Consider the following 22,877-nt stretch of genomic DNA (forward strand, 5'->3'; position numbering starts at 1 on the left):
ACTCAGTCTGGTTTCAGACCCAACCACAGCACAGGAACTCCCCTCACCACTGTCATGAATGACATTTGCATGACTCTGGCCAGAGGAGACAGTATGGCCCTCATCCTCTTGGACTTCTCCACAACATTAGACACAGTCTCGGATATCATCCTCATCCAATGCCTGCATGACCCTGAAATGCAGGGACATTGGCTCTAATGGATCTGCTCCTTCCTGACTGGAAGGACCCACCCAGTCAGTCAGCCAGGAACCGTACACCTGGGATGCCCAAGAACTCATCTATGGATTTCCACAAGGATTTTCCCTGAGCCCGACTCTTTTCAGTGCATATATGATAACTCTAGCCAGGATGATCCGCCCTCTTGACATCAATGCCCTGTCCTCTGCTGACAACACACAACTCATTCTCTCCCTCACAGAGAAGAGACCCACTCTCCAGATCCAGGGATGGCTGGTGAAATTTCAAAGTGGTAGGCGTGAAAATTGGGTCTGACAACAGCAAGCAAAGTTTGGAAGACTGACAAACATAAGGTTGCTTGACAGGGATAAAATGGTAGTCATTTCCCAAATTAAACTAAGTACTTGATTCTTTCAATATTTGTTACTCTTTTTATTTTGCTGATTACTCATACTATGATAAAAAAAAGTCCTTGAAAGCCCACACACAAAACAAACACTAACCTGTTAAAAATGTAATCCTTGAAGAAATGTATCACCAGTGAATGAATCTAAACATTAGTCATGAGACACTTTATGGAAATTGTGAACACTGGCATCCATATGTAAAAATGAAACGTTATTTTAGCTGACTTTTTATGCAGCTTGACACTATGATAAGAGAGTTCACAAATATTAACAGGGGCTTTGTCCAAAGAAAGCAGTGCCACAGCAGCAAGAGTGAAGGGAAAAGAAGAGACATGATTCGAAAACACAATGCTTTTCAGTAATTAGTAGGCAACTCATTGCTAACTAAATAAAAAACAATACTAATGTTACTTACAGGTTATAGTTTCAGAAAATGTTATTTCCTTATTTTTGCTGCAACTTGAAATCTGCAAGATAACTCCGGAGCATGAAGAACTGCGTGAGGTGGCTAGCACATTTGCTTCATTAAGGACCGAGTTGGTGACACACACATAACTCTTCTCTGCGCCCTGATGAACAGTGCAGTCAGGCGGAGGCGGTAAAGACAATGTGCTGAGCCATGGCAAGTTACAAACACAAGCAATCACTATGTAGATTCAAAAAATAGAGCGACAAAGTGAGTTGTCACGTTTCAGTTACTGTAACTGCTTCTGCGCATAGACAGACTTTGGAGGGGATTGATTCTTGAGTTGATCACGTCAATTTCAACACTGCTTCCACGTCTTGCATCCATACCCTAAAGATGCTGAGGAAGATTTTCAAATGGCTCCCAATCAACTCCCAGAAAACTGTCACACACACCCTAGTCACAAGCAAGATGAACTATGAAAACACCCTCTACGCCAGCTTCAACAACTCGCCAGAAGGCTGCAGACCCTTCAGAACTCAGTGGGCATAATTACTCTCAACCTCCTATACAATACTTACTCCACGCCACACCTGGAGGAGCTCCACTGTCTCCCCATTCACAAACTAGCACAATTAAAACTATTCAACCACACTTTCAATGCACTAAGTAAGTAATATTTTATTGCATATGGTTAATTAAAACCTTTAAAAAATTGAGTACAAAATAGTATACGAACTAGCCTTGGTTAAAATGCATTTTCACTCTTTAAAAAACAAGTTCTTTTTAAAAAACAGTGTTACGTCGTCTGCGGCCTGAGCCTCTCCTAACATGTCAGTCCTTCGGACTAAGTCCGCACCATTTTTTCAGTTTTCTGGATTAGGAGGCTCGCCTTCTGTAAGAATTTGGAGGCCCTACAGGCTGTTTGCAACTGGAAACTGTTCAGTGCTAACATGACGGCAGGCCTGCATGTTCTGATTTGATAAAAACTGAATATTTGTCATAGGTAGTAACGTCGCAGACTAGCAAATGATGGACAAATGCACAGAATATGAATCAGTGTTTCTCCAGAACGGCCACATAGTCTGCATAGCGATGTTGGCCTTGTTTGCTTCCATGCTGCGGTCTGATCCTTTGTGATGTAGGTGCCCAGGCGTATGCGTAGGAGCATTTGTTGTGAGGACGGTGTTATATAATTGACTAGGTATGGTCGAGGGGCACTTCTCTCTTACGTGGATAGCACCGTCCAGCCATGTTTTTTCTTTGCGAGGGCAGCTTTGTCGACAATCCTGGATTTTTGTTTTGCTATATTGTTGGCTATTTTTTTAAAGGCCATTAAGGGGAGGTTTGTATTCCATGCCTCTCGCATGGTAAGTTGTGTCAGTGCGTCTTCCAAAGATGTTTTCCATACGTTTTTTCCGTTTGTTCGGTTATTAATTTCGCACCAGCAATGGCCCATCAGTGTGTCCTCACTTGCTGCCCTTAATTTCCAGCACATTTTGAGTATCCCGGCTTGCCTAACTTGGTGCTGGTTTCAAGGCACTATGTAGCACAGGCTCAGCATACCTCAACAAGCGAACTCTACAAATCTGCATAACATAACAGGTGTAAATCTACACTTTTGTGCTATTGACTATTTCTGAGTGTAGATTTACACCTAGTGTAGATCTACATGTCTCAACCTCCACATTTCAGGGTGTAAAAGAAGTCTAAGATTGAATTTACAAGTGTAAAGTTAATACTAGTACCTTTGCACACATATCTGGCTGCCGCCCCATGAAGAAGTAGCATGTTGCTTCGAAACGCATCGGGGATTGAATTACCAGCCTTGCAATGCAGATGCCCTTAATTAAAAGATTGTGAAATCGTTCCTGTGTGGAGTGGCGTCCCTTAGATCGGAGGCACCTTTGGAGTGATATAATATGCGGCGGCCTCAGCCGCGGGGGATGCACCGCCAACGCCATTGTGGAAATGAGTATGCGGTTGGGAAACTTCCTAGCCAGTATGCGGCACACAGGACTTTGTAAATATGGGCAACTACATCGAGGGTCTGGGACCCACCAGAGGGATGTAAAGAATATATTTTAAAGGCAGAACTTACATTTGGGCATTTCTGACGGACCCCACTGGAGGGGAGTGATAGCAACTACAGCGACCAGAATGCCTCACTGGAGAGAGCATGCGTAAAGGTGAATTTACGCTGTAATTGGTATTCGTGATTTGCTGCCGCCCCATGAAGAAGATTATTTACAACAAGGGGTGGTGATGGACAGAGTCTCTGAATTAAGCAGAGTACTCTCACCCAGTCAAGAGATCAGGGCTAGATCCAACACCGTTTTTTAGCTCATTGCACCATCCCAGTTTCAGAACCTGGCTGTATGCAAATTAGTCTGTCCCTGGCCCAGTGCATCATGGGAACAGGGCAGACCAGACTACAAAAGCCAATTCTTACACTGGGAAGGAAACAAGCTTCCGGGGACCGGTTTCTGGCATTACAGCCGTCTTCGGCCCGGCTTGCTTGAATCCTGATGGTGCAATGAGCAAGGGACTCACATCTGAGTATACCCTTCCACTCTTAGGGTGGACAAAATTATTTACAACAAGGGGTGGTGATGGACAGAGTCTCTGAATTAAGCTTGTCTCCTTTCTGGTGAAGAATTGGCTTGGTAGTTTGGTCTGCCCTGTTCCCATGATGCACTGGGCCAGGGACAGACTAATTTGCATATAGCCAGGTTCTGAGCTGGGATGGGGCAGTGAGCTAAATAACGGTGATGGATCAAGCCCTGATCTTTGGACTGGGTAAGAGTGGTCTGCTTAATTCAGACACTCTGTTCATAACCACCCCCTTTTCTGAATCATTTTGTCCACCATAAGCGTGGAAGGGTATCCTCAGACATGAGTCCCTTGCTCACTGCTCCATCAGGATTCAAGCAAGATGGGCCGACGACGCCTGGAATGGCAGAAACCGGTCCCCGGAAGCTTGTCTCCTTTCTGGTGAAGAATTGGCTTGGTAGTTTGGTCTGCCCTGTTCCCATGATGCACTGGGCCAGGAACAGACTAATTTGCATATAGCCAGGTTCTGAGCTGGGATGGGGCAGTGAGCTAAATAACGGTGATGGATCAAGCCCTGATCTTTGGACTGGGTAAGAGTGGTCTGCTTAATTCAGACACTCTGTTCATCACCACCCTCTTTTCTGAATCATTTTGTCCACCATAAGCGTGGAAGGGTATACTCAGACATGAGTCCCTTGCTCACTGCTCCATCAGGATTCAAGCAAGCCGGGCCGACGACGCCTGGAATGGCAGAAACCGGTCCCCAGAAGCTTGTCTCCTTTCTGGTGAAGAATTGGCTTGGTAGTTTGGTCTGCCCTGTTCCCATGATGCACTGGGCCAGGGACAGACTAATTTGCATATAGCCAGGTTCTGAGCTGGGATGGGGCAGTGAGCTAAATAACGGTGATGGGTCAAGCCCTGATCTTTGGACTGGGTAAGAGTGGTCTGCTTAATTCAGACACTCTGTCCATCACCACCCCCTTTTCTGAATCATTTTGTCCACCATAAGCGTGGAAGGGTATACCCAGACATGAGTCCCTTGCTCACTGCTCCATCAGGATTCAAGCAAGCCGGGCCGACGACGCCTGGAATGGCAGAAACCGGTCCCCGGAAGCTTGTCTCCTTTCTGGTGAAGAATTGGCTTGGTAGTTTGGTCTGCCCTGTTCCCATGATGCACTGGGTCAGGGACAGACTAATTTGCATATAGCCAGGTTCTGAGCTGGATGGGGCAGTGAGCTAAATAACGGTGATGGATCAAGCCCTGATCTTTGGACTGGGTAAGAGTGGTCTGCTTAATTCAGACACTCTGTTCATCACCACCCCCTTTTCTGAATCATTTTGTCGACCATAAGCGTGGAAGGGTATACTCAGACATGAGTCCCTTGCTCACTGCTCCATCAGGATTCAAGCAAGCCGGGCCGACGACGCCTGGAATGGCAGAAACCGGTCCCCGGAAGCTTGTCTCCTTTCTGGTGAAGAATTGGCTTGGTAGTTTGGTCTGCCCTGTTCCCATGATGCACTGGGCCAGGGACAGACTAATTTGCATATAGCCAGGTTCTGAGCTGGGATGGGGCAGTGAGCTAAATAACGGTGATGGATCAAGCCCTGATCTTTGGACTGGGTAAGAGTGGTCTGCCTAATTCAGACACTCTGTTCATCACCACCCCCTTTTCTGAATCATTTTGTCCACCATAAGCGTGGAAGGGTATACTCAGACATGAGTCCCTTGCTCACTGCTCCATCAGGATTCAAGCAAGCCGGGCCGACGACGCCTGGAATGGCAGAAACCGGTCCCCGGAAGCTTGTCTCCTTTCTGGTGAAGAATTGGCTTGGTAGTTTGGTCTGCCCTGTTCCCATGATGCACTGGGCCAGGGACAGACTAATTTGCATATAGCCAGGTTCTGAGCTGGGATGGGGCAGTGAGCTAAATAACGGTGATGGATCAAGCCCTGATCTTTGGACTGGGTAAGAGTGGTCTGCTTAATTCAGACACTCTGTTCATCACCACCCCCTTTTCTGAATCATTTTGTCCACCATAAGCGTGGAAGGGTATACTCAGACATGAGTCCCTTGCTCACTGCTCCATCAGGATTCAAGCAAGCCGGGCCGACGACGCCTGGAATGGCAGAAACCGGTCCCCGGAAGCTTGTCTCCTTTCTGGTGAAGAATTGGCTTGGTAGTTTGGTCTGCCCTGTTCCCATGATGCACTGGGCCAGGGACAGACTAATTTGCATATAGCCAGGTTCTGAGCTAGGATGGGGCAGTGAGCTAAATAACGGTGATGGATCAAGCCCTGATCTTTGGACTGGGTAAGAGTGGTCTGCTTAATTCAGACACTCTGTTCATCACCACCCCCTTTTCTGAATCATTTTGTCCACCATAAGCGTGGAAGGGTATACTCAGACATGAGTCCCTTGCTCACTGCTCCATCAGGATTCAAGCAAGCCGGGCCGACGACGCCTGGAATGGCAGAAACCGGTCCCCGGAAGCTTGTCTCCTTTCTGGTGAAGAATTGGCTTGGTAGTTTGGTCTGCCCTGTTCCCATGATGCACTGGGCCAGGGACAGACTAATTTGCATATAGCCAGGTTCTGAGCTGGGATGGGGCAGTGAGCTAAATAACGGTGATGGATCAAGCCCTGATCTTTGGACTGGGTAAGAGTGATCTGCTTAATTCAGACACTCTGTTCATCACCACCCCCTTTTCTGAATCATTTTGTCCACCATAAGCGTGGAAGGGTATACTCAGACATGAGTCCCTTGCTCACTGCTCCATCAGGATTCAAGCAAGCCGGGCCGACGACGCCTGGAATGGCAGAAACCGGTCCCCGGAAGCTTGTCTCCTTTCTGGTGAAGAATTGGCTTGGTAGTTTGGTCTGCCCTGTTCCCATGATGCACTGGGCCAGGGACAGACTAATTTGCATATAGCCAGGTTCTGAGCTGGGATGGGGCAGTGAGCTAAATACCGGTGATGGATCAAGCCCTGATCTTTGGACTTTGTAAGAGTGGTCTGCTTAATTCAGACACTCTGTTCATCACCACCCCCTTTTCTGAATCATTTTGTCCACCATAAGCGTGGAAGGGTATACTCAGACATGAGTCCCTTGCTCACTGCTCCATCAGGATTCAAGCAAGCCGGGCCGACGATGCCTGGAATGGCAGAAACCGGTCCCCGGAAGCTTGTCTCCTTTCTGGTGAAGAATTGGCTTGGTAGTTTGGTCTGCCCTTTTCCCATGATGCACTGGGCCAGGGACAGACTTATTTGCATATAGCCAGGTTCTGAGCTGGGATGGGGCAGTGAGCTAAATAATGGTGATGGATCAAGCCCTGATCTTTGGACTGGGTAAGAGTGGTCTGCTTAATTCAGACACTCTGTTCATCACCACCCCCTTTTCTGAATCATTTTGTCCACCATAAGCGTGGAAGGGTATACTCAGACATGAGTCCCTTGCTCACTGCTCCATCAGGATTCAAGCAAGCCGGGCCGACGACGCCTGGAATGGCAGAAACCGGTCCCCGGAAGCTTGTCTCCTTTCTGGTGAAGAATTGGCTTGGTAGTTTGGTCTGCCCTGTTCCCATGATGCACTGGGCCAGGGACAGACTAATTTGCATATAGCCAGGTTCTGAGCTGGGATGGGGCAGTGAGCTAAATAACGGTGATGGATCAAGCCCTGATCTTTGGACTGGGTAAGAGTGGTCTGCTTAATTCAGACACTCTGTTCATCACCACCCCCTTTTCTGAATCATTTTGTCCACCATAAGCGTGGAAGGGTATACTCAGAGATGAGTCCCTTGCTCACTGCTCCATCAGGATTCAAGCAAGCCCGGCCGACGACGCCTGGAATGGCAGAAACCGGTCCCCGGAAGCTTGTCTCCTTTCTGGTGAAGAATTGGCTTGGTAGTTTGGTCTGCCCTGTTCCCATGATGCACTGGGCCAGGGACAGACTAATTTGCATATAGCCAGGTTCTGAGCTGGGATGGGGCAGTGAGCTAAATAACGGTGATGGATCAAGCCCTGATCTTTGGACTGGGTAAGAGTGGTCTGCTTAATTCAGACACTCTGTTCATCACCACCCCCTTTTCTGAATCATTTTGTCCAACATAAGCGTGGAAGGGTATACTCAGACATGAGTCCCTTGCTCACTGCTCCATCAGGATTCAAGCAATCCGGGCCGACGACGCCTGGAATGGCAGAAACCGGTCCCCGGAAGCTTGTCTCCTTTCTGGTGAAGAATTGGCTTGGTAGTTTGGTCTGCCCTCTTCCCATGATGCACTGGGCCAGGGACAGACTAATTTGCATATAGCCAGGTTCTGAGCTGGGATGGGGCAGTGAGCTAAATAACGGTGATGGATCAAGCCCTGATCTTTGGACTGGGTAAGAGTGGTCTGCTTAATTCAGACACTCTGTTCATCACCACCCCCTTTTCTGAATCATTTTGTCCACCATAAGCGTGGAAGGGTATACTCAGACATGAGTCCCTTGCTCACTGCTCCATCAGGATTCAAGCAAGCCGGGCCGACGACGCCTGGAATGGCAGAAACCGGTCCCCGGAAGCTTGTCTCCTTTCTGGTGAAGAATTGGCTTGGTAGTTTGGTCTGCCCTGTTCCCATGATGCACTGGGCCAGGGACAGACTAATTTGCATATAGCCAGGTTCTGAGCTGGGATGGGGCAGTGAGCTAAATAATGGTGATGGATCAAGCCCTGATCTTTGGACTGGGTAAGAGTGGTCTGTTTAATTCAGACACTCTGTTCATCACCACCCCCTTTTCTGAATCATTTTGTCCACCATAAGCGTGGAAGGGTATACTCAGACATGAGTCCCTTGCTCACTGCTCCATCAGGATTCAAGCAAGCCGGGCCGACGACGCCTGGAATGGCAGAAACCGGTCCCCGGAAGCTTGTCTCCTTTCTGGTGAAGAATTGGCTTGGTAGTTTGGTCTGCCCTGTTCCCATGATGCACTGGGCCAGGGACAGACTAATTTGCATATAGCCAGGTTCTGAGCTGGGATGGGGCAGTGAGCTAAATAACGGTGATGGATCAAGCCCTGATCTTTGGACTGGGTAAGAGTGGTCTGCTTAATTCAGACACTCTGTTCATCACCACCCCCTTTTCTGAATCATTTTGTCCACCATAAGCGTGGAAGGGTATACTCAGACATGAGTCCCTTGCTCACTGCTCCATCAGGATTCAAGCAAGCCGGGCCGACGACGCCAGGAATGGCAGCAACCGGTCCCCGGAAGCTTGTCTCCTTTCTGGTGAAGAATTGGCTTGGTAGTTTGGTCTGCCCTGTTCCCATGATGCACTGGGCCAGAGACAGACTAATTTGCATATAGCCAGGTTCTGAGCTGGGATGGGGCAGTGAGCTAAATAACGGTGATGGATCAAGCCCTGATCTTTGGACTGGGTAAGAGTGGTCTGCTTAATTCAGACACTCTGTTCATCACCACCCCCTTTTCTGAATCATTTTGTCCACCATAAGCGTGGAAGGGTATACTCAGACATGAGTCCCTTGCTCACTGCTCCATCAGGATTCAAGCAAGCCGGGCCGACGACGCCTGGAATGGCAGAAACCAGTCCCCGGAAGCTTGTCTCCTTTCTGGTGAAGAATTGGCTTGGTAGTTTGGTCTGCCCTGTTCCCATGATGCACTGGGCCAGAGACAGACTAATTTGCATATAGCCAGGTTCTGAGCTGGGATGGGGCAGTGAGCTAAATAACGGTGATGGATCAAGCCCTGATCTTTGGACTGGGTAAGAGTGGTCTGCTTAATTCAGACACTCTGTTCATCACCACCCCCTTTTCTGAATCATTTTGTCCACCATAAGCGTGGAAGGGTATACTCAGACATGAGTCCCTTGCTCACTGCTCCATCAGGATTCAAGCAAGCCGGGCCGACGACGCCTGGAATGGCAGAAACCGGTCCCCGGAAGCTTGTCTCCTTTCTGGTGAAGAATTGGCTTGGTAGTTTGGTCTGCCCTGTTCCCATGATGCACTGGGCCAGGGACAGACTAATTTGCATATAGCCAGGTTCTGAGCTGGGATGGGGCAGTGAGCTAAATAACGGTGATGGATCAAGCCCTGATCTTTGGACTGGGTAAGAGTGGTCTGCTTAATTCAGACACTCTGTTCATCACCACCCCCTTTTCTGAATCATTTTGTCCACCATAAGCGTGAAAGGGTATACTCAGACATGAGTCCCTTGCTCACTGCTCCATCAGGATTCAAGCAAGCCGGGCCGACGACGCCTGGAATGGCAGAAACCGGTCCCCGGAAGCTTGTCTCCTTTCTGGTGAAGAATTGGCTTGGTAGTTTGGTCTGCCCTGTTCCCATGATGCACTGGGCCAGGGACAGACTAATTTGCATATAGCCAGGTTCTGAGCTGGGATGGGGCAGTGAGCTAAATAACGGTGATGGATCAAGCCCTGATCTTTGGACTGGGTAAGAGTGGTCTGCTTAATTCAGACACTCTGTTCATCACCACCCCCTTTTCTGCCCCATGAAGAAGAAGCATGTTGCTTCGAAACGCGTCGGGGATTGAATTACCAGCCTTGCAATGCAGATGCCCTTAATTAAAAGATTGTGAAATCGTTCCTGTGTGGAGTGGTGTCCCTTAGATCAGAGGCACCTTTGGAGTGATATATATATATATATTAATTATCAGGAACCTGTGTACTATTAACGAATAATAAACAGACTAATAGCACTTGCCATAGAAGGAAGAGAAGCAAAACGCATTGCAGAAATGGCGGATTTATTCACTACCACAATCAAACCTCGCCCGGAAAGGGGAGAAATAAGAACATCCAATAACAATAAAGACAAATTAAGATATTGGGAACGACTATCAAAGAAAGAGATAAACAAATGGTGGGAACTACTAACCCTGCAAAAATATGTAGAAGTGAAAAGGATCCCCAGAGGCCTCCGTCTCACACTAATGCCCAGCCATCAGGACACCAGTGGTGAACTCCTGCAGGAATAGGGTGAGCATTTATTAGACTCCTCGACAGGCCTGATGATAATCCTCATCAAACACATTGATAAAGCACTCTAATAAATACGAAGGAACTACAAAGTGAGGAAGAAGAAATAGACAAACTAACTCTAATGGAAGAACAACAAAAATTAAAATCAGATATCCTTAAGAATCTAGACAAACATGAAGAAAGAGTAAAACAACGAAAACAATTTAAATTTCAAAGGCATAAAGCTGATTTTGAGGAGGAAAGAATCTTCACCTTTGGAAAACAATACCAGATGAGGAAAAAAAAACAACAGAGTGAAATAGCCACTCAGGAAACATCCAGTTTTGACTTATTATCAAGCACTGATATAAGTGAAACAGAAGACAACTCACAACAAACCTCTGAGTTGAGAAAAAAGGCCAACTTTTTAACGGAAATGCGGATGGCCTTGGAGCAACAAAAAATAAACAAACAACCGAAAAGGGGCAGAGGCAGGGGTCGTGGCAGGGGAGCAAGAGGAAAACCAGAAGAGGCAAGAGAGGTCAGGGAAGAGGTAAAAACAGATACATGGTCGAGAGACAGACTAAGACAGCCACGGAAATAGAGATAGAAGATCTAGAATCACAAGAATTAAACATAATCAACTTATCGTCAAGAACTCTGACCCCAACAGAAAAGGAGACACTCAAGAAAGGCCTAAACTTCTGCCCCACCTTCCACCTAAACATTGCGGAAACAAGAATCGACTTGTATAAATATACAAGAAAGTTGAAATTGAACTGATGGTCTGACCGATATCAGTGACAAAATGAATACACTATGTGCTGAAGATGTAGAGGGACTAGAAACATTAATGACAATGGGCGCAATATCTCATTCCCTAGAAGAAGCAGCCATCTTGGAATTGGAAAACACAATGCCCAATGAGGGAGCAAGTGAAAGTTGACTTAAAATGAAATCAAAGTTCTATCCCAACCTACCACCTGGGAACAAGATAGACTTGTTCCATGAAGCAGTAGTGGAAGAACTATACAAAATGACACCGAACATAGCAAAAAAACATCTGACTATAAAACAAAGGGAGACATTAAAAAACTTACAGGATGACAAAACGATTGAAATAAAACCAGCCGATAAAGGCGGAAATATCGTCATCCTCAACAAAAAGGAGTATATCGAAGAAACAAAACGCCAACTCTCTGATGCGGAATGTTATCTACCACTCAACAAAGATCAAACAAAAGATTTACAAGATACAATTAAGAAGCACCTGAATGAATGGCAACATAAAAGCTTAATCAATGATGAGCAACAGAGATATCTTGATAAAAAACACCATACCATACCAACGTTCTACTGTCTCCCTAATGTGCATAAAAACCGAGACCATCGGCCGGGCAGGCCAATAGTCTCCGCCAATAATTCCATACTAGAACCAATATCCAATTATATATTGACCACTTTCTGGCACCGCTAGTGAAAGAACTTTCTTCCTATCTGCAAGATACCACAGATCAGCTAAAGACATTGGATAAAGTAGCATGGGCACCAGCATATAAACTTATAACCATGGACATGGTATCATTATATACCAATATAGAACATTCCATAGGTATAAATACCTGCAAATACTACTTAGGGAAACGGAACATTCGATACAAAGAACACAACGTAACGCTGAATGAGATGATTTCATTGTGTTTGAATAATAACATATTTCTATTTAACAAGCAGGTCTATAAACAGATAAGAGGATGTGCAATGGGGTTCTCGTTTTCACCGAATTACGCAAGCCTCACAATGGGGTGGTTTGAACCGAATCTAGCATGGAACACTGAAAATTATGAGTGGAGAGAAAAGATCATACTATGGCTCAGGTTCATAGATGACCTGCTGATTATCTGCAATGGTACCAAAGAGGAATTTGAAACTTATTTTGAGAAATTGAACAACTCCTCAGCAAAACAAAAATTTACATTTGACATCAGTTCCGAAAGGGTTACATTCTTAGATAGTGAAAGTTACATTGAAAATAACTCCCCACAGACTATATTACACAGAAAAAGCACCACTACGAAGGTAACACTACATGGTGAGAGCTTCCATGATGTAAATCTAAAGTGGAGCATCCTATATGGGGAGTTTTTAAGACTCAAAAGGAACTATTCAAATGAAGAGGAATTTTTCAAAAACAGCAAAAAAGCTAGCAGTTGATTCCTCGCTGGTAAGTAGCCCAAAAAAGTCATTGTAAAGTGTCTAAATAGAGTCATGAACCAAGATCGGGTAACGTTCTTACAACATAAGAAAAAAGAAAGAAATGACAACAAAATCAGGCTCATAACGACATACAGCGCTGAAACTAACCAACATCATCAGAAAACATTGGGGGATCCTAAAATTGGACCAAACCATGGCCAAAATATTAGGAGACCATCGAGACATAACGTACAGGCGAGCCAAAAATATCGGTGATCAAATTGTCCACAGCCACTTTAAAGACACTCCAAACAAAACCTGACTACAGCGAGAAGGATTCTGGCCGTGTAAACAATGCAAGGTGTGCAAGATTGCCACCCCAACAAAGGAAATTAAGATAAAAAAGGGCATGACATGGAAGATACACCAACATCTCACGTGCAAGAGTTCATATGTGATATATCTGATAGAATGCCCATGCCAGAAAAAATATATAGGAAGTACCATCTTCAAAGTGAAGAAACGCATTCTAGAACATGTCCAAGCTACAATCCACAAAGATCGAATGAATGCAGTGGCTAAACACATGGAGAAATTCCACGATGACAATTGGGAAACTCTGAGATTCTGTGCACTGGAACAAATACCAACCTAAGAAAGAGGGGGAGATAGGTTGAAAACCCTCCGATAGAAAGAGTGCAAACACAACCTTACTTTCAGAACCCTAGACCCAAGAGGATTGAATCAAAACGAAAAACTTTATGTTCATTTGTAAATAATCTTGAAAAGTCATGATTTAATACTAGGATCACTGGCTCACCAGAGAGCAGAGCAACCAAATTAAAATAAAAGAGACATTAACTCACCAGGGAGTGCAGTGATCATGAAAAGGAAGTACTAAAATCATGGACATTAAATCCTGTTTAACCTAACGGCATTGAAACAGTGAAAAACATATTAATAAGGCACACTAGAGGCCAATAACTGTAATGATGATCGCTGTGATAATAGAAATGCGTGCATTGCAATGTTTTTAAATAACACTTGACACTGAATATCACATGAAATGGAATTGAACTTCACTAACCATAATGCACCTTAATATATCACAGAAAGTAACTGTGTGCTAAACATAAAAGAAGTCAGCTTGTCAGGGGTCCTCATACCGTGACCAAGCCTTCTGAGAAGGTGAAACGCGTTGGGACTTGGCAAGGTCTGAAAAATAAAACCACTGTAACTTTCTGAAACTTTCATGAGTGAGTGCGTTCTTATTTTCCAGTCCTCGGACTGGGTTCCTGATAATATATATCGTCTGGATCCTGCCGAAAAGAAACGCACCACGCTAATTGGAGCGCCTACGTCGAATTGGGTCAAAATTGTTTGGATATATATATATATATATATATATATATATATATATATATATATATATATATATATATATATTTAAAGTAAATATATACATATATAGTCAAATTCATTTTATGTGACATTATTTCCGGTGGGATGTTATCTAGTTCCCAGACTCCATTATTTTCCATGGGAGTGTGTTGCAGTACCATTGAGTGGGTATGTATGGTGTTTGACATACTCGAAGGCTTTAGCTGAAGTACATTTAATAATACATTTGACCATTTAGGTAGTAGTAACTTTAGAAGTGTAGTTTATCAATAGCAATGTGTTCACTCTTGTGTGGGTGGGTGTTTGTAGCAACTGTCAGTCCATAAATCCCTCCTTACTTTTTTCTACATTCCTCCCATTTGTGATCAATTTTCCACATTTTTGCTCCAATTCCCCTCATCTTTCCCACATTGACTACTAAGGGCCCGATTATGACTTTTGGTGGTGCCAGGGTGGGTAGCCCGCCAATGCCCTGCACCCACACCGTGAAGAATCTCTGCCGCCCGCCAGATTACAAGTAATTTAGTTGTTCCCATAGCTGTGCCTCTTTCATAGGCACCAGTGCCTTTGAAAAAGGCACAACAATAAGAAAGCCACACAAGTTCCTGCACAAGCATGAACTGGGGTGCATGCACACAGGGGGCACATGTTGTGTCCCCCGAATGCATTCCCAGGCTAAGGGGGCACAGGGGGCCTTGTAGGGCATCCTTTGTTTTAGCACCGCCAGCCTTTTCATGGAGGAAAGAGCTCCATGAAAATGCTGGCTGTCCTGAAACTTGTAATATGCACGGCGGTGCTGCAGCAGCTCCACCTCTGTCTTGCAATGGTCCTACCACTGTACCACCTCTAGAGAATGCTGGTTCCCTGGCGGAGCCAGCAGTCCAATTATGGTATGACCACCTATCTCGTATTAGGGCAATCAGACCGCCGGTGCGGGGGGGCTGGACCGCTATAGTCGCGCAACCACGAATCTGGCAGTCCTAGGACCGCCAGACTCGTAATTAGGACCGTACTAATTAACTTACATGTGTGGATATCTCCAAATAGAAAAGAACAGGGAGTTGGTGGTGGAGATTTCTAATTGTAGATTTGTGAACTGCATTTTGTAGTACATAAATAGTACTACTATATACCACTTTAGGAACCACAAAATGCTGTTTGTGAATTGGGCCTAATATGTGTTTAACTTGCAAACTCCTGATAAAACAGGCTTACATTTTTGCTAATAGTTTCAAATTAAAAAAATTGCCTATATTGTTTTGACGTATGTTAATTCATAATGCAATTGAAATTTTCAATAAACCTCGCTAAATCACTTTGCTCTTTTTAGTTAACAACTGCAAGTTTTTAAAACTCAAGTATTATTTAAAAGGTTTAACCATCATAGGGAATAGAGCTTTTGAACAGGACTTGCAATCTATATGTGGTAATCCTTTAGCATTTTGAGATGTCAGTTCAGCTGAAAGTTTGAGTAGATGTGGATTTCCAGGTGTCAGTGTAAAGCATTTCAATAAAAGTCTCTGATTCACATAAAAACACAATAATGGTGTCTTGATGTTTTCAATGTTTTAAAGGATGCATTGACTACAGCCATTTTTTTTCTGTCATGCTCAACATGCATGGTGTTTGTGCTTCTGGAGAAGATTCCAGTATTTAATTAGTTCATCAGGCTGGAAGGCATGAGAGGTAACTAGTTGGCTGTACTGACAGCTGGAAAATGAGACCCGCCAGTGATTAAAGTCAAACTCCTTGGGTGGTGCAACTGGAGCAATCCCTAAGGCAGATAGGCAGGTTCCCACATACACGTCCTCCAATGGCAGTTGTCTGATGTTAAGTGAGATGTTAACAATCTTCTTTGCCAGATCTCCAGAGAAGACATAACCAGTTCCAGAACAAAACACTGGATAGAGGTCGCCTGGATACAGCTCTGGAGGCATGTACCATTTACTCTCTGTATTTCGATTGGGGACATAACCCCTCATTATATACCCTGTGAAGTAGTCCTGCCTAGGAGGCATGTCTGGCTTTAAAAGGTGGTGGACTAAATATTCAGTATTGACAAAGACATCACAGTCAACTTTCATGACATAGGCGGCATGCGGACAGTATGTTGCCACCCATCTCATGCCCATTATGGTCTTAGTAGTCAAGTTCATGTAGGTGTCTAGATATTCTTGCTGGATTATATCACGATAGTGCCTGCTCTCTTCCATGATCGCTTGCTGGAGCTTACTTTCTGGGTAAGCTGTAATGCCCAACAAAAAGATGCGGATAATTTTGATGCCAGGCACCAATTCCTCATTTCCCCATGTTTTCCGAATTGCCTTTCTCTCTTCAATGTAGCCAGGTGCACATGGCACTAGCAGTACCAGAAAAGGATGGCTTTCTTGACATTTGTCAGCTTCATTCACAATGTACTTGAAGTAAGGTTCACTTTGGTGCCCAAGGTCTTTGCTAAGATGGGTATTTGGGATTTTCATAATCACAATATCCTTAAGCGTTGGCAATTTGTGGACTTCAGGCTTCAAGAATGTGCTCAGAAGGTTGGTCTCAATCTTTCCTGACTTAAATTCTTCACCACTATATGATGCTTGGTTTTTAGCCGGCAATGCTCTACTTGACATATGCTCATAATAGCTGAATAATAGAAATGGGGTGAGCAAACAGATCAGAAGCACAAACCCAGTGAGACAGGGGCGTAGCAGAGATTTTGTCTTCCAGCTGTTCATTGTGATGGACCAAAGACGTCTCATGCAGTAGAGCATGGTGAGATTTTCCACAGAAAGGATGATCTGAGGCTACTCTTTGGAAACACTGCATTACATCCCCTGCAGTCGGTGTTATTCTAGGGAAGCCATCGTCCCTGTGATTATTCCAAGACAATAGTTTTCTGTGGAAAGACTGGGAGAGAGAGAGATATGTAATTAGTAACCTCATCATGTAGTGTATACATTGTAATTGTAATGTTTAGTTGAAAATAGCAATGTAATGCAGCCGAGTGAATGTTTTGCTGACTCTGAAAGCAGGGAACCTCAGTTCCAACTTTCTCATACCCATTTCCCAAAATTGAACAGATTCTGGCAGCCACCTGATGCAATCAATGTGTTTAAGGAGCAAGACAGTTGCCCACCTCTTACGACCAGCCACCATTTAGTCGAACATTAGAATTGTTTACACATATTCGAGAGTCAACCAAAAACACATATTTAAACAGGGTTACAGTATGGACCGATATAAGCACGACCAAATGATCATCTGCTAGAATGTACACGTTCGTACCTAAAGAACATGTGCGAAATAGGGTTTAGCTGGAGTCCTACCTGAAATATTGAGATGAAATTGGCTGAATGAATTACACATGTTTTACCATAAGGTAATAACGGATATCTTAATGATTTGTTTGTGATGCTGTGCACTAGAAATGGCGACCTTTGCTGAGATACTCTTTGATGCCCTGAAGAAGCCTTGTACTGGTGAAACGCGTTGGCTGCGGAATTCTTTGTTTATGCGTGATACGAAGCACAAATAAAAAGAGCTGCCTTGGTGCCACTGACTGCGACACCGGAGAGTAGAAGGTAAGTACTTTGCTTTTTTAATTTAAAATTGTTTTTTTTTGCCTACTGTTAGGCAATGTAAGAAACTCACAATTATTTCAGCCTCAACTCCAGAGTTCTTAATCGTGGCCTGGTTTCTAACAATTCCATGATGGTGGGTCAAAGTATTCGCCTGCTCGTCCCATCACTTTCAAATACAAGCAGCCGCCACTGATCCCACACCCAGAAAGTCATCAGCAGCGCTCATAAATACTATGTATTGTGCTTCAATGCAAAGTGCAGAGGAGGTTTTCATGAAACTTGTATTCGAGGTATACCCTTGAATATGAGTTCCTATGTGATGACAACCATTAAAGCAATGTAAAATGTGTAATTTCACTTAGATTACATATGTTCTGCATGGAAATAACACACAATAATCCATTTGCCCAATGCCTACTGTTTGCATTGGGTTTCATTTCATTTAGAACTAAGGGACATATTATCAAGAACGGCGATAGAATTATCGCTGCTTTAGCGGCAGGAAACTGCCGCTAAAGCGGCGATAATGGGCTTGATAATATACCCCTGTGAATTCCCATAGCAGCCCAGGTTCACACCAGAACCTGGGCTGCTATGGGAATTCACAAGGACATATTATCAAGCCCATTATCGCCGCTTTAGCGGCAGTTCCCTGCCGCTAAAGCGGCGATAATTTTATAGCCGTTCTTGCTAATATGCCCCCAAGATTTCAAGAAAGGCCATGTCATGCTTTTTTAGTTGATTGGATTTGCATCAAATGAAAGGCTGTTGATGCTGGTTCTACCCATTATACTTCCTATGCATGCATTAGCAAAGGGAATGATTTTGTGAAAAGGAAAGCATTTGGTGTATGCCAGACTATATTCTAAATAAAGAACATGCTACAAGATGGTTCACATCACAAGTACTGACAACCAGAATATAGTGGAGGTAAGTATAGTGCAGATATATCATTTTTAATCTCACATCAACACACATTGCGGATATAAATATCATCAGGGTGCATGTATGTCAAGTTAAGTAATGTAAACCTGCCCTTACCTATTTATAATTATCTACAAGCTATTCTGGTAGGTCAATATTTTGCTACAGTGTTTTTGTAGAGTGACAGTTTAGCAGCTGTGCGAATGCTGCTGCTACGCTGCAGTAAACTTGTGCCAAAATGTTTTTATACTTGTGCATTGTGCACAGGAAAGTATAAACAAGTATTGGCAAGGCTAATACTTCTGGTCAATTTTAGGTGAATATATTTTCACTGCTGAGATAGCTGTGGATTGTGTTATATGCATAGACAAATAGGTGCAAAACCACACATTCAACTAAGCAATTAGTAAAGATTATATCAATATTTCTTGCTGACGTATTTCCTACTGCTGTCGGTCCAGGGAGGACCGTAACATCGAGCCTGCCCTGCTCTTCACGGCGCCTGGCGAACAGCGTCATTATTCTGCGCCTGCAGGCGCTTAAAATCAGTAGCGGGCTCCCGCAGCGCGGGATGCGCGTGGGCATGCCCGGGAAAAGCCCAGGCCAAGGGCGGGCCCGTCTGTGCCAGTCCGCGACAGGAGGTGACAGGACAGGGCTACCCCCCTGACGTTTGGTCCCCGGTAGTCTCTTTGCGTCAGAAGGCACTATTTTGTTCCCCACTTTGGCCTGACTATCCTGACTGTAAATCGTCAACCCTACCTACGTATCTTCCTCTGGTTAGTTGCTTGAAAACTTTCATGTCTTTTAAGTCTGCAAAAGCCTGCTTGCTATTTCCTCGCTAGTTATTTGTATTTCGTTTGTAATTTTTGTCTATTGATTTTAATCTTGTTGGTTATAAGCCTAGTGCTGTCATTGCCTAACTTTTTTCTGTACTAAGTGATATGGGGAAAAGGAAAGCAGTGGACTGTTTGGAAGGGGGTTCATTGGAAAAAGGCAAGAAAGTAAAAAGGTAAACCAAACAATTGACGCGTAAAAATAATACCTGCGTCAAGAATCGCATTGAAAATGTAGTTAGCGATTTCGAGGAGCTTTTATTTGCTCCTCTGGATCTAGACCGTAGTGCTATAGATGTGCATCATCCCACTCCCCCACTTCATCCATTCTTCCAAATGGACCCCGATCTATCCCAGAGATGTTCAAACGATCGTTATTGAAGGGTCCTCCAATGTCATCTAAAGAAGGCATTATGAGTAAAGCAACCAATAATTCCAAATCAATAAATACTAAACCAGCTAATTTAAATCACTCTGATTCTACAATAGAGTGTACAAACAGATTCCTACCTTGGACCTGAATGAAGTGGGATCTTGTGATTATCTGGGGATAGAAGGAATGGGAGGAGTCACTGCTAAAACTGAAACCTTTACTTGTCCGTGTAAGAACTAATGTACTGACCAGTTTAGCGGACAGATAGCAGATCTAAAGACTCAGACCAGACAACTTACAGAAACAGTTAGCTCACTTACGGGTTTGATTGATTTGCTTTTTTCTGCACTGAAACACACATTAGCCCTAAACAACTAGCTATTGTAGGTCAGACAGTGGCACAGCCATCTAAAACTATAGACCTAACAAACGATTGTGCATATAGTTTAACTACTGATAGAAACTCCATAGAACATCGAGTACTTAGCGACACACGTTCACACACTGGTCCAACTATTTTCCAGCCATCTACCTCGAATATACAAGTTAGACAAAGGGGCCCTTGCTCACAACCCATGGAATTTGGCAAAGAACTCTGCGCATTTTCACGATCTGGTCAATGCTCTGGAATATTACCATCTGACAGAGCTATTAACAATGAGAAACCTCTGATTCGCTCCTCAAAATGCCACATTTTCTTGATTAATGGTCCTAAACTTCACCCTAGTCTAAGTAAGGAAGATGAGCAATCCTTGATCAATAAATCTACTCAGTGGTTAAGACATGTGCGCAAGTGTAGATCCATAATCAGGGAAGATATATTTTCTGACAAAAGGCATATATCCATGGGCCCAAAACCTGATTTTGCGTGTCTTACACTTGCAACCACTGACTTTGTGAAGAATTTAGTGGCCTTCGAACTAAGGACATCTCATTTGATTCCAACTAATATTAGGATGAAACTTAACCCTCCAGAGCCATACACAAATCAAAACACAAACTAGTAATTCAGCCCAAAGATGTAATGAGAATTCTTCCTTACAGAATATAGATTGATGCCTAAGGAACTCTACCCCTTTATTACAATCAGTGGCAGTGGTGCATTCCCTGGGGGGGTAGATAGAAACAGCATAGGATCATCTATCAAATGCAGTAGTATTGGTGGGCTAGACATTGATGATGGGCCTTTAATATCCAAAGTTCCAGTAAAGGAAGTTCTAATGCGCATCTCTGATCATCCAGTTCCTGTACCTCAGGCCCAGGATACGGGACAAGGTACCGAGGTAGACCTATGTAGTGCTTCCCACATACAGGAAGCATCGCAGCTGGCGCTTGCCTCCTGGAATATAGCGGGTCTGTCCTCTAAGACTACAACACTGGATTGGACTGCTTTTATAGAGGCCCAAGATATACTTGTTTTTCAGGAAACATAGTCACTCAATCCAGTCTACCATCATGGTTATTTAAATTATTCAAAGCCAGCTACTGGTGGTCAAAAAGGTAGACCCTCAGGAGGGCTTACCATTTGGGTCAGGCAAAGCTCTTGTTATACAATTGAGGAAATGTTTATTGACAGCCCAGATATTTTGGCATTACTTCTGCGGCCCAAATACCCCCAACAAAGGTCTAAATTTACTACTCGTAAATGCCCTTTTTGAATACCGAAAGTCATAAAGTTAGAATTTCATCTCAGTTTTCCTTATGAATCGTGACCTTGGCCCGGAGCTGGCTCACCAAGAAAAGTGTAGATAACACAGTGGAAGCATCTGCTGCAGTAGAGGCAGCACAAACAACCTCCACAGTATCTCACACAAAGTGCCTGATGCCCTAGCATCTTGTTGGTGTCCCCATAGACCGCCATGCCCTGCATATTGCTTAGGTAGTTGTGTTGCAGTGGGAGCGGTGGGGTTGTGCTGTATTCCAGAGCTCAGGAGAGGATACTTTTGTAATGTAGGTAGGCTGTCATGGGCAGTGCCGATGATGCATATGGGCTTGACCAATGGCATTAACAGCAATAACATTATGGCTATATAACTGAACCGTTCTTTATGCAGAAGGTAGTGAATTTCTTGTACCACAATGGCGCAACCACAGGCAATCACTCAACCACAGGCTGTCATTCAACTACAGGCCATCACTGAACCACAGGCCGCCACTCCCCGGGCTGCTGCCTACAGCAGTGTCGCTAGCTTTCTTCATTCAGCAACATAAGAGGCCACCATGCTGATATGGAAGGAGTGGCCCAGCTGCACGCGAGCCAGATCTTCAGACTGGGGGCACTGCAGAAGAACCCCCTGTGACTAGCAAAGGGGGTTCCTGCAGGCAAACCGACCTGAGACAGCATGGAGGTCAATTCTGGCAGATATCCTATGGCCTTATTTACATTTTAGAGAAAACTAAAAATCCTCCAATTTCTAGAGAAAACTAATCTATGGAATGGAATCCACTGGCTTAGTTTCATTCACCACAGGGATGGTAAGGAGAAAATGTTTCCTCCAAAACTTGACAGGATACAAAACATTGTTATGTGTTGATCTGATGGGAAAAATGATATGTGATGTGGCTGAGTCAACTTTTTAAAAAACATTTTAACTAACCAAATATCATTGTATTTTCTCTTCTCCTTTCTAATCAATTGCTTACAACAAAACTTAAGCTAAGATATCTCAGTGGGTTAAGTGTCTGCTGCACAGATCTATGTGTAAACTACAGGTCACAGGTTCTAACGAGGAGGAACCTATATGCAACCTAAATAGCCTGCGGCAGTGATCTGTGTATGAGTTTGTTTGAGTGCATGCATGTGTGTGCACATAGATGTTTACATATACAGGCCTGCCAACTCACGTAATGCCAGCATGTCTCATGCAATATCAGCTCCATTCACATGGCCTCTTGAGGCATGAGACAATATCACACACTGAAAGGCAAAATGAGCCGGATCAAACCCCCCCCCCACCCCTACACCCCACATAAAGTGGGGTTCCAGCCCATGTTTGTAGGGTTTGTAACTTCCTCAGGACGGCTGTAGCTGCGTCAGAGAATGCTGTGGTTTTTGGAAGGTTAAAAG

At 44.4% G+C, this 22,877-nt stretch overlaps 1 protein-coding gene across 1 annotated transcript in view; it reads right to left on the reverse strand.

Moving 5' to 3' along the window:
* Positions 1-14,162: 14,162 nt before the first annotated feature.
* Positions 14,163-22,877, reverse strand: part of LOC144792037 (beta-1,3-galactosyltransferase 2-like) — a 167,106-nt gene continuing 158,391 nt past the window's right edge. The window contains exon 2 of the mRNA XM_078666892.1: positions 14,163-17,006. Within this exon, the coding sequence (XP_078523018.1) occupies positions 15,716-16,870 (1,155 nt within the window). The 5' untranslated portion in view covers positions 16,871-17,006 and the 3' untranslated portion in view covers positions 14,163-15,715. The remainder of the gene's footprint in view (positions 17,007-22,877) is intronic.

The sequence above is a fragment of the Lissotriton helveticus genome, chromosome 11, assembly GCF_964261635.1.
Source record: "Lissotriton helveticus chromosome 11, aLisHel1.1, whole genome shotgun sequence".
Taxonomy (NCBI): domain Eukaryota; kingdom Metazoa; phylum Chordata; class Amphibia; order Caudata; family Salamandridae; genus Lissotriton; species Lissotriton helveticus.